This window comes from Oryx dammah, unplaced genomic scaffold, assembly GCF_014754425.2.
Source record: "Oryx dammah isolate SB20612 unplaced genomic scaffold, SCBI_Odam_1.1 HiC_scaffold_11, whole genome shotgun sequence".
In the NCBI taxonomy this organism is placed as follows: Eukaryota; Metazoa; Chordata; class Mammalia; order Artiodactyla; family Bovidae; genus Oryx; species Oryx dammah.
In genome coordinates, this window is record NW_024070195.1 from 28,544,095 (window position 1) to 28,559,585 (window position 15,491).

General features: G+C 39.0%; 1 protein-coding gene across 1 annotated transcript; it reads left to right on the forward strand.

Annotated features, from left to right (window-relative positions):
* Positions 1–9,888: 9,888 nt before the first annotated feature.
* Positions 9,889–12,392, forward strand: DEFB114 (defensin beta 114). Its single transcript, XM_040249483.1, has 2 exons — positions 9,889–9,955; positions 12,256–12,392. Exons 1-2 carry the CDS (start codon positions 9,889–9,891, stop codon positions 12,390–12,392), a joined length of 204 nt encoding a protein of 67 aa, XP_040105417.1.
* The last annotated feature ends 3,099 nt before the right edge of the window (positions 12,393–15,491 follow it).

Consider the following 15,491-nt stretch of genomic DNA (forward strand, 5'->3'; position numbering starts at 1 on the left):
AGACAGAATGGAGATTCCATAAAAGACTAGGAATAAAACCACCATACGACCCATCAATCCCACTCCTAGGCATATACCCTGAGGAAACCAGGGTTGAAAAAGACTCATGTATCCCATTGTTCATTGCAGTACTACTTGCAATAGCTAGAACATGGAAGCAACCTAGATGCCCATCGGCAGATGAATGGATAAAGAAGCTGTGGTACATATACACAATGAAATACTACTCAGCCATAAAAAACAATACATTTGAGGCAGTTCTGATGAGGTGGATGAACCTAGAACCTATTATACAGAGTGAAGTGAGTCAGAAAGAGAAAGTTAAATATCATATTCAAAGGTGATGGAACCCCACTCCAGTACTCTTGCTTGGAAAATCCCATGGACGGAGGAGCCTGGTGGGCTGCAGTCCATGGGGTCGTGAAGAGTCAGATACAACTGAGGGACTTCACTTTCACTTTTCACTTTCACGCATTGGAGAAGGAAATGGCAACCGACTCCAGTGTTCTTGCCTGGGGAATCCCAGGGACGGGGGAGCCTGGTGGGCTTCCGTCTCTGGGGTCACACAGAGTTGGACACGACTGAAATGACTTAGCAGCAGTAGCAGCAGCAATGCACATATATGGAATCTAGAAAAATGGTTCTGAAGAATTTATTTACAGGGCAGCAGTGGAGAAACAGACATAGAGAATAGACTTAGGGACATGGGGAGAGGGGAGGAGAGGGTGAGATGTATGGAAAGAGTAACATGGAAACTTACATTACCATATGTAAAGTAGATAAGTTCAGTTCAGTCGCTCAGTCGTGTCTGACTCCTTGCGACCCCATGAATCGCAGCACGCCAGGCCTCCCTGTCCATCACCAACTCCTGGAGTTCACTCAGACTCACGTCCATTGAGTCCATGATGCCATCCAGCCATCTCATCCTCTGTCATGCCCTTCTTCTCCTGCCCCCAATCCCTCCCAGCATCACAGTCTTTTCCAATGAGTCAACTCTTCGCATGAGGTGGCCAAAGAACTGGAATTTCAGCTTTAGCATCATTCCTTCCAAAGAAATCCCAGGGCTGATCTCCTTTCAGAATGGACTGGTTGGATCTCCTTGCAGTCCCAGGGACTCTCAGGAGTCTTCTCCAACACCACAGTTCAAAAGCATCAATTCTTTGGCACTCAGCCTTCTTCATAGTCCAACTCTCACATCCATACATGACCACAGGAAAAATCATAGCCTTGACTAGATGGACCTTAGTTGGCAAAGTAATGTCTCTGCTTTTCAATATGCTATCTAGGTTGGTCATAACTTTTCTTCCAAGGAGTAAGTGGTTTTTAATTTCATGGCTGCAGTCACCATCTGCAGTGATTTTGGAGCCAAAAAAAAAAAAGTCTGTCACTGTTTCCACTGTTTCCCCATCTATTTGCCATGAAGTGATGGGACCGGATGCCATGATCCTCGTTTTCTGAATGTTGATTTTTAAGCCAACTTTTTCACGCTCCTCTTTCACTTTCATCAGGAGGCTTTTTTAGCTCCTCTTCACTTTCTGCCATAAGGGTGGTGTCATCTGCATATCTGAGGTTATTGATATTTCTCCTGGCAATCTTGATTCCAGCTTGTGTTTCCTCCAGTCCAGCGTTTCTCATGATGCACTCTGCATATAAGTTAAATAAGCAGGGTGACAATATACAGCCTTGATGTACTCCTTTTCCTATTTGGAACCAGTCTGTTGTTCCATGTCCAGTTCTAACTGTTGCTTCCTGACCTGCATACAGATTTCTCAAGAGGCAGGTCAGGTGGTCTAGTATTCCCATCTCTTTCAGAATTTTCCACAGTTTATTGTGATCCACACAGTCAAAGGCTTTGGCATAGTCAATAAAGCAGACATAGATGTTTTTCTGGAACTCTTTTGCTTTTTCCATGATCCAGCAGATGTTGGCAATTTGATCTCTGGTTCCTCTGCCTTTTCTAAAACCAGCTTGAACATCAGGAAGTTCACGGTTCACGTATTGCTGAAGCCTGGCTTGGAGAATTTTGAGCATTACTTTACCAGCATGTGAGATGAATGCAATTGTGCGGTAGTTTGAGCATTCTTTGGCATTGCCTTTCTTAGATATTGGAATGAAAACTGACCTTTTCCAGTCCTGTGACCACTGCTGAATTTTCCAAATGTGCTGGCATATTGAGTGCAGCACGTTCACAGCATCATCTTTCAGGATTTGTAACAGCTCAATAGGAATTCCATCATTTCCACTAGCTTTGTTCATAGTGATGCTTTCTAAGGCCCACTTGACTTCAGATTCCAGGATGTCTGGCTCTCGATGAGTGATCACACCATTGTGATTATCTGGGTCATTAAGATCTTTTTTGTACAGTTCTTCTGTGTATTCTTGCCACCTCTTCTTAATATCGTCTGCTTCTGTTAGGTCCATACCATTTCTGTCCTTTATCAAGCCCATCTTTGCATGAAATGTTCCCTTGGTATCTCTAATTTTCTTGAAGAGATCTCTAGTCTTTCCCATTCTGTTCTTTTCCTCTATTTCTTTGTATTGATCGCTGAAGAAGGCTTTCTTATCTCTTCTTGCTATTCTTTGGAACTCGGCATTTTGATGCTTATATCTTTCCTTTTCTCCTTTGCTTTTCACCTCTCTTCTTTTCACAGCTATTTGTAAGGCCTCCCCAGACAGCCATTTTGCTGTTATGCCCAAAGTCCTAGTCCCCAAAACCGAGAGAATAAGACGTCCACAGCAATGCAAAAGCATAAAGGGGTTTTATTGCTAGCTTGAGCTAGGGCTCCCGTCTCATCCAGCACAGTGGAGTCTTGACGAGAGCCCCGAGCTGCTTTTATACAGGCGGTTCTTAGTACAGCTGGCGGGTAATGATTGGCTGAGCCGTACACGCATGATTTTCAAATCCCGCATCCCTATCCAGATTGGCTCAGGTTTGGCGCCAGCGGGGACTTTCCCAGGGTGTTGTTTCCTGGAATCATGACTCAGGTTTTACAAGAATAGCTTGTTGAGCCTGTCATGGCTCGGGTATAGTCCCTTAACATTGCTTTTTTCCATTTCTTTCCCATGGGGATGGTCTTGATCCCTGTTTCCTGTACAATATCACGAACCTCATTCCATAGTTCATCAGGCACTCTATTCTCGGGGTCCAGCCCCGGTGGATCCAGGGTGATTCGAAGGTGGGGACAGAGTTGGCATCCTTGGAAATAACTTATTTAATTACAGGTAGAGAGGGATTAGAAAATTAGCAGAGAAAAAGAGGTTGAATAACTTGGTTTACATGGAATACCAATCACTACCTCCGTAGGCTGCAGGCGTCTTCCCATTCTCCCAAAGTAGAGGAGGCACTGAGGCCCCCCTGGTCTGATTTTAGAAGTCCAGGCAAAATTAGTGGGCTTGGTGGGTACCCATGCACCAGATGAGAATTCAGCCAGAAAATAGTAGGAGAGAAAAAGAGGCTGAATAACTTGGTTTACATGGGATACCAATAAAATTCCAAGGTAAGGAATTTGCACCATCCACGTTGGGCCACTGGTGCCACTTGAATATCGGAAGGGGCCCCTCCTTGGGCTCCTTCTCGCGTGGGCTTGAAAACTGGGGCAAGTAAGCAGACGCGGTGAGCACCCACGCTCCAGATGGGAATTCAGCCAGAAAAACGGGGAGCAAGAAAGAACGACATGGGGGGATCAGTCTTTCCGGAAACTGATCTGATTTCTTTATTTTGGGGTTTGCTTATATACCTTTTGTTACACATAGGGATGGATACAGAGTCACACGGGGGTCAGCAGTCCTGACCTTTATCAAAATCAGGTGCTTTACCTAAAAAAAGATCTTAGGGGTTTTACATCATCTTCTGGCCATGAGGCCTTCCTACCTTTTACGACCCTTTCTTTCTGATAACCAAAAAACTTATTTTTTCCAAGGGTGTTTTTTCTTAAACCAGGCACCACCCTCCAAATAAAGTTGCATTCCTATTGGGTGAGCCTGTAGTGAGTTACAATCAAGAAAGGAATTTATTTAACCCAAGGTTAACATGATTAATCTTAATGGTTAATACTCATTTCTCCTGTATGCTTAAAGGTTAATACTTATTTCTTCTATATGCTAGTTATATTCATTATAAGGGCAGGGAATATGGAGATTTAGCAGCAAAACCCTTCACCAGTGTTCCCCTTAAGATCTATTTAGTCTTAAGATAGTGATAAAGTTGCATTTTTACATAGCAAGGACACAGTGATTTATAACAAAGTACAGTGATCTATTACAAAAAAGAAAATTTATTAACTCAAAAAGTCTAGTATTGCTAACCTTAAAAACTACTATATTTCCTTTTCTTTATTCCAAATACATTGATTAATATATTCCCAGGTGCCTAAGGATTTGGAGGCCTGGGGCAATCATTGACTCAACAATGAGAAAAGCCCTATGCAAATTAAGACTCTCAAAATACTCCAAACTCTCTGTGCTGTTTATGGTTGAGAGGTAGTAAACAATCATGTGTGTAGTGGCAGGAGTATGGATAATCCTGTCACACAAGCTGGTTTGCCAGCAGAGAGGTTTGACCTGAGACACCCTTGTCCCACCCAGGGCAGGGAATTAGCAGCAATTATTGGCACAACAAATGAAAAACCCTTCACCAATATAATTCCTAACCAACCCACTATACTAATAATTTCTAACTCCCCAAAAGAATTTGCCTTTAGTAAGTCTAAAACATCTCATGCCTCTCAGGTTGGGAGGCTGTAAACAATCACATGTGGCCAGACGAACTTATACAGGTGGGCTAGATAACCTTCAGAGGAGTTCGTAAGTTGAAATACTCTTGTCAAGCCCAGGAATTTTCATTGACTTGGAGCTGCACGTTTACTGCTTCTCTGAGAGAACTGGTGGGGAACAGCCCCCCATAAAGTCAGAGGTGTAGGCGAAAGCATGAAACAGTAAAGTAGATAGACTCTGGTTTTGGGGGTAGATGCTCGGGAACAGGGGATTTCCTGAGGCTTGATCACACCTTTGCATATGCCAAGCCTCCTTCCTCATGACCTTTGCCATGGGCGGAGTTCCTCACGCTGGCCCCCGGCACTCTATCTATCAGATCTAGGCTGTGTGGGCACAGGAGGGCCTAGAGGAGCTATCCCATGTTGAAGGTCAGGAACGGTGGCAGTGAGGAGTTACCCTTCGTCCAAGGTAAGGAGCAGCGGCTGCACTTTGCTGGAGCAGCTGTGTTGAGATACCCCATGCCCAAGGTAAGAGAAACCCAAGTAAGATGGTAGATGTTGCAAGAGGGCATCAGAGGGCAGACACACTGAAACCATACTCACAGAAAACTAGTCAATCTAATCACACTAGGACCACAGCCTTGTCTAACTCAATGAAACCAAGCCATGCCTGTGGGGCAACCCAAGATGGGCGGGTCATGGTAGAGAGGTCTGACAGAACATGGTCCACTGGAGAAGGGAATGGCAAGTCACTTCAATATTCTTGCCTTGAGAACCCCATGAACAGTATGAAAAGGCAAAATGATAGGATACTGAAAGAGGAACGCCCCAGGTCAGTAGGTGCCCAACACACTACTGGAGATCAGTGGAGAAATAACTCCAGAAAGAATGAAGGGATGGAGCCAAAGCAAAAACAATACCCAGATGTGGATGTAACTGGTGATAGAAGCAAGGTCCGATGCTATAAAGAGCAATATTGCATAGGAATCTGGAATGTCAGGTCCATGAATCAAGGCAAATTGGAAGTGGTCAAACAAGAGATAGCAAGGGTGAACATCCACATTCTAGGAATCAGCAAACTAAAATGGACTAGAATGGGTGAATTTAACTCTGATGACCATTACATCTACTACTGCGGGCAGGAATCCCTCAGAAGAAATGGAGTAGCCATCGTTGTCAACAAAAGAGTCTGAAATGCAGTACTTGGATGCAATCTCAAAAATGACAGAATGATCTCTGTTCGTCTCCAAGGAAAACCATTCAATATCACAGTAACCCAAGTCTATGCCCCAACCAGTAACATTGAAGAAGCTGAAGTTGAACAGTTCTATGAAGACCTACAAGACCTTTTAGAACTAACACCCATAAAAGATGTCCTTTTCATTATAGGGGACTGGAATGCGAAAGTAGGAAGTCAAGAAACACCTGGAGTAATAGGCAAATTTGGCCTTGGAATGCAGAATGAAGCAGGGCAAAGACTAATAGAGTTTTGCCAAGAAAATGCACTGGTCATAGCAAACACCCTCTTCAACAACACAAGAGAAGACTCTACACATGGACATCACCAGATGGTCAACACCAAAATCAGATTGATTATATTCTTTGCAGCCAAAGATGGAGAAGCTCTATACGGTCAACAAAAACAAGACCAGGAGCTGACTGTGGCTCAGATCATGAACTCCTTATTACCAAATTCAGACTTAAATTGAAGAAAGTAGAGAAAACTGCTAGACCATTCAGGTATGACCTAAATCAAATCCCTTATGATTATACAGTGGAAGTGAGAAATAGATTTAAGGGCCTAGATCTGATAGATAGAGTGCCTGATGAACTATGGAATGAGGTTCGTGACATTGTAAAGTAGATGGTAAATGGGAATTTGCTGTATGGGTCAGAAAATTCAAACAGGGGCTTGTATCAACCTAGAGGGGTGAGATGGGCAGGGAGATGGAAAGGAGATTCAAGGGAGAGAATATATGTATACCTATGGGCAATTCATGTTGAGGTTTGACAGAAAACAAACTTCTGTAAAGCAATTATCCGTCAATAAAATAATAAATTAATTTTTTAAAAACTCTTCTCCAACACCACAGTTCAAAAGCATCAATTCTTTGGCGCTCAGTTTTCTTTATGGTCCAACTCTCACATCCATGCATGACTACTGTAAAAAGCATAGCTTTGACAAGACAGACCTTTGTTGGCAAAGTAATGCCTCTGCTTTTTAATATGCTGTCTAGGTTGGTCATAACTTTTCTTCCAAGGAGCAAGCGCGTCTTTTTATTTCATTTCTGCAGTCACCATCTGCAGTGATTTTTGTGCCAAAAAAATAAAATAAAATTGGTCACTGTTTTCATTTTTTCTCTGTTTGCCATGAAGTGATGGGACTGGATGCCATGATCTTAGTTGTTGAAGTTGAGTTTTAAACCAGCTTTTTGACTCTCCTCTCTCACTTTCAAGAGGCTCTTTAGTTCCTCTTCACTTTCTGCCATAAGAGAGGTATCATTTGCATATCTGAGGTTATTGATATTTCTCCAAGAAATCTTGATTCCAGCTTGTGCTTCATCCAGCTGGCATTTCTCATGATGTACTCTGCATATAAGTTAAATAAGCAGTGTGACAATATACAGCCTTGACACACTCCTTTCCCAATTTGGGACCAACCTGTTGTTCCATGTCCAGTTCTAACAGTTGCTTCTTGACCTGCATACAGATTTCTCAGGAGATAGGTCAAGTGGTCTGGTATTCCCATCACCTGAAGAATTTTCCACAATTTGTTGTGATCCACACAGTCAAAGGCTTTGGCATAGTCAATAAAGCAGAAGTAGATGTTTTTCTAGAACTCTATTGCCTTTTCTATGATCCAACAGATGTTGGCAATTTGATCTCTGGTTCTTCTGCCTTTTCTAAATTCAGCTTGAACATCTGGAAGTTCACGGTTCACATACTGTTGAAGCCTGGCTTGGAGAACTTTGAGAATTACTTTGGCAGCATGTGAGTTGAGTCAATCTTGCAGTAGTTTGAACATCCTTTGGCATTGCCCTTCTTTAGGATTAGAATGAAAACTGACATTTTCTAGTCTTGTGACCACTGCTGAGTTTTCCAGATTTGTTGGCATATTGAGTGTAGCACTTTCAAGCATCATCTTTTAGGATTTGAAATAGTTGAACAGGAATTCCATCACTCCCACTAGCTTTGCTTGTAGTGATGTTTCCTAAAGCCCATTTGACTTCGCATTCCAGGATGTCTGGCTCTATGTGAATGATCACACCATTGTGGTTATCTAGGTCATGAAGAACTTGCTTGTATAGCTGTTCTGTGTATTCTTGCCACCTCTTCTTAATATCTTCTGCTTCTGTTAGGTCCATACCATTTCTGTCCTTTATTGTGCCCATCTTTGCATGAAACGTTCCCTTGGTATATCTAATTTACTTGAAGAGATCTCTAGTCTTTCCCATTCTGTTGTTCTAATGTCGATGGTGTGATCACTCACCTAGAGCCAGCCATTCCCTTCTCCAGTGGACCACATTCTGTCAGACCTCTCCACCATGACCTGTCCATCTTGGGTGGCCCCACATGGCATGGCTTAGTTTCACTGAGTTAGACAAGGCTGTGGTCCATGTGATCAGATTGGCTAGTTTTCTGTGACTATGGTTTCAGTGTGTCTGCCCTCTGATGCCCTCTTGCAACACCTACCATCTTACTTGGGCTTCTCTTACCTTGGATGTGGGGTATCTCTTCACGGCTGCTCCAGCCGTGAAGTGCTGCCGTTGCTCCTTACCTTGGATGAGGCCTCCCCTCCTGACCTTGAACGTGGAGTAGCTCCTCTCCGCTGCCGCCCTGACAGACAAAAAGAAACACAAAGCACGATTATAAAATAGGTTAGGAGTTGGATAGACGTTTCTCCAAAGACAATATAAAAATGCTCAACAAGCACGTGGAAATATGTTTAACCTCAATAGCCATCTTGGGCATGCAAATCAATACCATGATGAGTTATCACTTCCCACCCACTAAATGGAATATAACCAGAACAACAAACATTCACAAATATTGGAGAGGATATGAAGAGATTAGAACTTCCACACAGTACTGATGAGTAAATTTGTGCAAACACTTTAGAAAACAGTTGAACATTTCCTAAAAAGGTTAAACATGGAGTAATCATTTGATTCTGCAATCCTATTGTTAGATATATATGCAAGAAAAAATAAAACCATATGACAACACAGCTACTTTAAATACAGAAAAATTAATGTTGTGACTAAAGTTGGTGGGGAAAAGATAAAGTATTTAAATGCTTCAAGATTCCTATAGATTATTTACAAAAAAATAATATAACTTTCAAATATTTGAGGAGAAGGCATAAGTCGTCTAAATTCTCCCTCTCTCTCTCTCTTTTTTTTTTTTTTTACTAGAGACAAAAGATACACTCTGTGGTTTCAAAACAAGGAGAAATTCTTATGTTTATAGTAACAAGAACACACAAAAATAAGAAAATTAAGGTAGGAAATTATATTCATTGCAAGTTATTTTTCAATATTTATTATTTTACTGTGCCAAAAAGTTTAAAATAAGTGGAAACTAATTGAGCCTTTCTAGAAAGAAACAGAGCTTCATAAATATTCAAGTCACACCTGAAAAAAAAAAAGATAATAAAAATCAGTGAAAAAGTGAGATGTAATATCCAGACTTTGGTAAATGAGTAATTTGGGGAAGCTAATGAGATGGCTGGCTATAAGGTAGGATTTTGGATATATGAACATATTGATGAATTTGCATACCAGGTTAGTAATTGGAACATATTTTGAAAGATAATCAGAAGTTTAACTGACAGTAGTGTTCATTTGTTTTACATCTGAAGTGGTAAATATTTATCTCAAGCCCACTCCATGCATGATCCTTTGTGTTGGTGTTTAATTGATCACCATCGGTTATAAGAATGTCATGTTACAACTATCTTCTACATAAAGATTCTTCCCTAAAGACTGATTAATATCAAATGTTTTCAATTCTGCCCACAACTCTAGTCAGTGGAGCAGAGATAAGAACACAAAATTAAAACAATTTCCGGAAAAAGAGAGCCTTTCTTCCACTAGAAAACTATAAATAGTAAATGTCTCTTGGCTTTCTAGAAAGCGTTTTGTTAACAAATCTTTCAGTAGCTTCTTTCTACAGAATGAAGATCTTTTATTATCTTTTTCATTTTCTGTGTTATGCGACCTTCGTTCTACCAGGTAATAGATGCTTCTGGTGTGATTGTATGTATCATATATTTGTTGTTATTGCTCCAGGCTAAAAATAGAAATATTCAATTATAAATTAGAAAGTGTAGGTTCCTAATACAATCTTTTCCATTAAACAATGTCTTGAAAAAAATGTCTCTTGGTGATATTGAAACTCAGTTTCCTATTTTAGAATAGTGCTATACCAATATACTTTATTTCAATTTTAAAATCATAAAATAAGCCAATTAAGATGAGATTTTTTTTCTTCTTGGAGTGTTGATTTGTTTTGATATTCAAGTTATTAAGAACATAATTTATTAAATTTATTTAATCTTCTATCAGTGAAGACTTCATAATAAATTGATCCCCAGGGAATATGAATAGACTAAGAATAGGTACATATCTCTTGGGATACCAATAACAAACTCCATAAAATGATCCAGGATATAGTCTCAAAATATACTGGGCAATGAGGTGCAGTGAGAATAAAAAGGCAGGTAAAGAAATAGGACCTCAAAAATCTTAGTTGAATTCGTTAATGCATTAGTGAAGGAATACAACAGTGGTTTTATGGATCAGTTAAAAGTGAATCATCAAAATACGTAGCTACAGTGATGATTACATGCTCTTTTTAATATGTGTTGCCACTGAGGTAATCCAGACTCTAACAAAGAAGATACAAATATGTGCCCCAAAGTGAGTTAATTTGGCACTAGACAGCTGGAATTTCAAAAGATGCAGCATGTATTTAGAAATAGAACTCAATGCAAACTTAGAAAATTTGAATTTTACTACTAACTCCCTACTCAATAGCTTGTGCGCATTGCCACTTAGAGAATTTAAGTGGTTTTTCAATGTCCTTAACAAAAAAGCAAAGGAAATACAGCAGAATCAATAGCAATTGTAGAAAAGGTAAAATATCTGATATAAAAGTTTGTTCTTGTTATGACATGCCAGCTGAAATGGACAGAATGCTCTATGTTTGGCCTTTGATTGATCAATAAATAAATAAAAACAAATTAAAAAAAAACAGGAAAGGCAATTGAAGATATCAAAGTGAGTGGCTTTGAAAGAGTTCATCAAGTAGTACATATCACTTGCACAATGGTGTGGTTTGACTATTGATAAAACCTTAAAGTAAAACAACAAGCAATAAAAAGTGTCTAAGTGAATACTTTGCGAAAATGTCAGATGAGTGTTTGCTCCAGAGTGATACCATGCTGGAGAGACTACTTGTGAAATGATGAAATCAATACTGATGTTGATTAAAGCATGAAGGAATGGCCAGTATTTAAGGGGAAGTGCAAGCATAAAATAATCTATAAGGATAGTGGACATAGCATACTGTAATAGTTTATATAGTGAGCTTGCCATTAAATGGGCCAGGTTTTTCCTTAAGGACCTGGAACTCCTTTGTAGCTGCAGTAAAAGCTTTAGTTCTCTTACCTATAAAATGGACAGTAATTTAACTTCATAAGGTTTTGAAAAGATTAAAAGAAATAATGTAAGCAAAGTATTTATCACATTGAAGACTGCATTGCAACATTTCAAGAAATGAAAGAAGAGGAATAGAAATAGAAAGAAAAAAGACTGAGGAAGCAGTAGAGGATAAGGAGTACAAGGATGAACTCAAGTGTCGCCAGCTCTTCTTTCACTAACAATAAAAATTATACCAATAATATAATAAGCAAAGTACATAAGCAGTAAAATAAAGAAAAAGAAAGAAAAATTGTACAAAACAAATAACCAAAGGCATATAAGTTAAAATTGCAGTGGATGCCATTTTGGGGGGATGTAAAATTTACATACACTGTTGGTGGCAATATATAAACTAAAAACTCTAGAATCAAACTCTTTCATCATTATCCTAAACACAAATTATGCAAAGATGAAAATATGTAATATGAATTTGTTTATAATAACCTGACATTGTCATATGGCAGAAGTCAGCAAAATATTGTAAAACAACTATCTTCCAACTAAAAATAAATTTTAAAAATAACCTCATAAAGTTCTAAATATTATGTAGCTGAAAAATTGATAAATTATTTTATATATAATTTCAAGGAAATATTATGTAGCTCTAAAACTTTTGAATCTTGTTGAGGAGCAATATATGTCATACAATCTAATCATGTATTAACTCGGAATATTTCAATTTTACATGTATAATGGGGATATATAATATTTCAGTGTCTTCTTATTTTTTGGCATTTTGTAAATTTGTTACAGTGTACACGTAGGACTTTTTATAATCACAAATAGTACATCCTTAAATTAAAAAATCAGTAATTTCAATTACTCTTCTTTTACTCTAGCCTTGGTGGATCCTGAACGATGCTCAAAATTGTACGGTCAATGTAAGAAACGCTGTGCTAGATATGAAAAGCAAATTGAACTATGTTTGTCACCAAGTAAGATTTGCTGCATTGAGAGGGCATTCGAGGATGATTGATCTTGAAAAGGAAGATTTACCTCTGACGAAAAGAGTCGGACACGACTGAGTGACTGAACTGAACTGAACTGAAAGGAATCACGTGTGCCCCCAGTGCAGAGAGATGTCGGAATGCAATTAGAATCTCTGTAATAAATACATAAACCAATATTGTTATCTTCCTTTGTAGATGTTAATTATGTGTTCAGTGGAATGAGGTGGGATCTATCTTATTTTCTCTAAAAGGTTTGATAGAGGCATGCTGTGCTGTGCTGTGCTGTGCTTAGTCACTCAGTCAGGTCCGACTCTTTACAACTCTATGGACTTTAGCTTGCCAGGCCCCCCGTCCATGGGCATTCTCTAGGGAAGAATACTTGAGTGGGTTGCTGTGCCCTCCTTCAGGGGATCGTCCCAACCCAGGGATCGAACCCAGGTCTCCCACATTGCAGGCAGATTCTTTACCATCTGAGCCGCCAGGGAAGGCCAAGAATACTGGAGTGGGTAGCCTATCACTTTTCCAGGGGATCTTCCCAATTCAAGGATTGAACCCAGGTCTCCTGCATTGCAGGTGGATTCTTTACCATCTGAGCCAAGAGGAAAGCCCTGATAGAGGCATATCTTTTGCTAATTTCTTATCATGGGTACTATATTTGCATCAGTGTCAGACCACTTTTTTTGTGTCTGATGGTTTACCTAAACTTATACCACTGAGCATTTCCAATGTAACCATGATCTCAATAGAAACTTGGTTGATGAAAATTAATACTTATAAGTTTGTCAGTTGTCTAAATATCCTCATCACATTATTGATATTAACAGACAGGAAACCAAAGTAAGAGATGATCACGAGCTACAGTAGAGCATGGAGATATTTATTGGCCTTTTTGCTCTTCTACCAAGGTTTTTCTCTTTCAAAAAGGCATTTTATTTTATATTATCTAATGCTTATATACTTGACCCTTGAACAACTCAAATTTGAACTGCAAGGTCCACTTACATGTCAACTTTTTTCAATAGTAAATACTACAGGGCTATACCATCCTGCTTGTTTGGATTTAGGGAGGCAGAACCACCAATAACAAGGAACCAAGATACAGAAGAACAGTGGACACAAAGGACAGGTTATAATTATATATAGATTTTTGGCTGTGTGGAGAGTGAGAACACCTAGCCCCCATGGACAGTGGGGCCTGGCAAGCTACAGTCCATGGGATTGCAAAGAATCAGGCACGACTGGGCGACTAAGCACAGCACAGCACAAGTATTAGACACAAAACGTTAAAAGTTGGGGGAGAAACATGAAGACTAGAATTTGTTTTTCAGCGAAAATCAAAGGATAAATCTACCCTTTAGCAATATTCTATAATGTCCCCAAACATATTTTTAATCATCATATTCTTTAGAACTAAGTTAACTACACACCCAAGATTATTGCCTTTTTTTTTTTAATTGAAAATCTGGTGAACCTAGGGAATGTCCACCTTAAAAAATTTGTACCAAAATGGACTTCATATAGCCACCAGGGGTTTTAGTGTTGTGTACCTCAGAGGAAAATGTTGAATTCAAGCAGAATGTATCTATTAGTGGCACGAAGATTAGCCAGAATCTGTACTTCTATAGGCTCAAGAACCAGATAACAGTATCCAATTCAAGGATTTGAGAGCAGAAGAGAGACATATATAAAGAAATTCAAGGATAAGGAACAAGCCAACAACATTGAATGCAATAAGAAATAAGGCAAAATAACTCAAGATTTACTTTAAAACTTTGAGGAGAGGGATTCTGGTAGATGGTACCAGCAACACAGTTTTTTAAATAGAACAAATAATAGTAAAACCAAAATGCATGAAAAAATTATAACAAACTAGGTGACAAGATATCTCCACATACTTTATCATAAAAATGGGTGGAGGGGGAAAAAAACACCAATAGCTTAAAGTCTACTGTGAAATCTGTATCTGAATGGGAGAAATCAGATGGAAAAAATACAGCTTTTCTCTGGATGTTCAGAAAAGTGGAGTCCCATACAATGAATGCTGTTGGAAGAAGAGCATACCGATTTGTTTATATCAGCTATAACTAGGAGGGATTTTTCACTTTAACAGTGGGCAAGTGAAGTGATTAGCAATATATGAAGGGGTTGAGAAAATCTACTTCTGTGAAATCCTGAAATTGAGCAGACAGGGATCATTTCCAAGAAACATCTCCATATTAAGAAAAACACTACTGGGAGTGGAAAGGACTCTTGGCCATGATTGGGAAAATTGAGGAAAGGGAAAAATGAGTTTTAGCTCATGCCTGCAGTCAGTAGCAGATCTGTATCCAGAACTCCAGTTTCTCAATAGCCTGATTTGGTGTTTTAATTAGGAACAAAGATCCATGTACATTATCCCCAATTCTAGAGCTCCAACCAAGGTATTGGCAGCACTGTGTATTGACTTGCTTAACATATTTCACTGTACTCTGACTCTGAGAGATACCACTCTCTTGGATTTTCAGCTCGATTTCAAGTAAATTATGAAGTCTTAGAAAGGGTTTATATCTATTACTTTGTCTCTCCTCAAACTTATAACAGGCTTGTAACCATAGTAGATATTAATCAATAAATGTTGGAAAATAATAAGAACATTTATCCTAGACATTTCAATTTTCCACCTGTTCTTTTTTCCATTTCAAAGATATCTATTAGATGCCCATTTTTATTGAAATATAGTGGATGTACAATATTATGTTAGTTTCACGTGGACTATATAAAGACTTGACATTTGCATATGTCATGAAATTATCACTATGATGTCTAGTAACCTTATGTCTCCATACAAAGTTATTACAGTGGTATTGACTATATTCCCTGTGCTATGCATTACATCCCTGTGATTTATTTATTGCATAACTAACTTGAGGTTTGTACCTCTTTATCCTTTCTGGTAACCACCCATTTGTTCTCTGTATTTGTAAATCTGTTTTCATTTTGTTTTATTTAATTGTTTTGCTTTTGAGATTCTGCATATAGGTGACATCATGAGTACTGGCATATTGTCAATAAGAGGAACATAAATTTTTGAAATTCCTGGATCAAAGTACATTTTTAATGTTTATACACAGGATGTCATGCCTGTT

What these genes read in the sequence shown, in the direction of transcription:
- DEFB114 (XM_040249483.1), top strand. Translation starts at nt 9,889, where the DNA reads ATGAAGATCTTTTATTATCTTTTTCATTTTCTGTGTTATGCGACCTTC. An exon ending in CGTTCTACCAGGTAATAGAT is followed by an intron (nt 9,956 to 12,255) that starts GCTTCTGGTGTG and finishes CTTTTACTCTAG; the next exon opens with CCTTGGTGGATCCTGAACGA.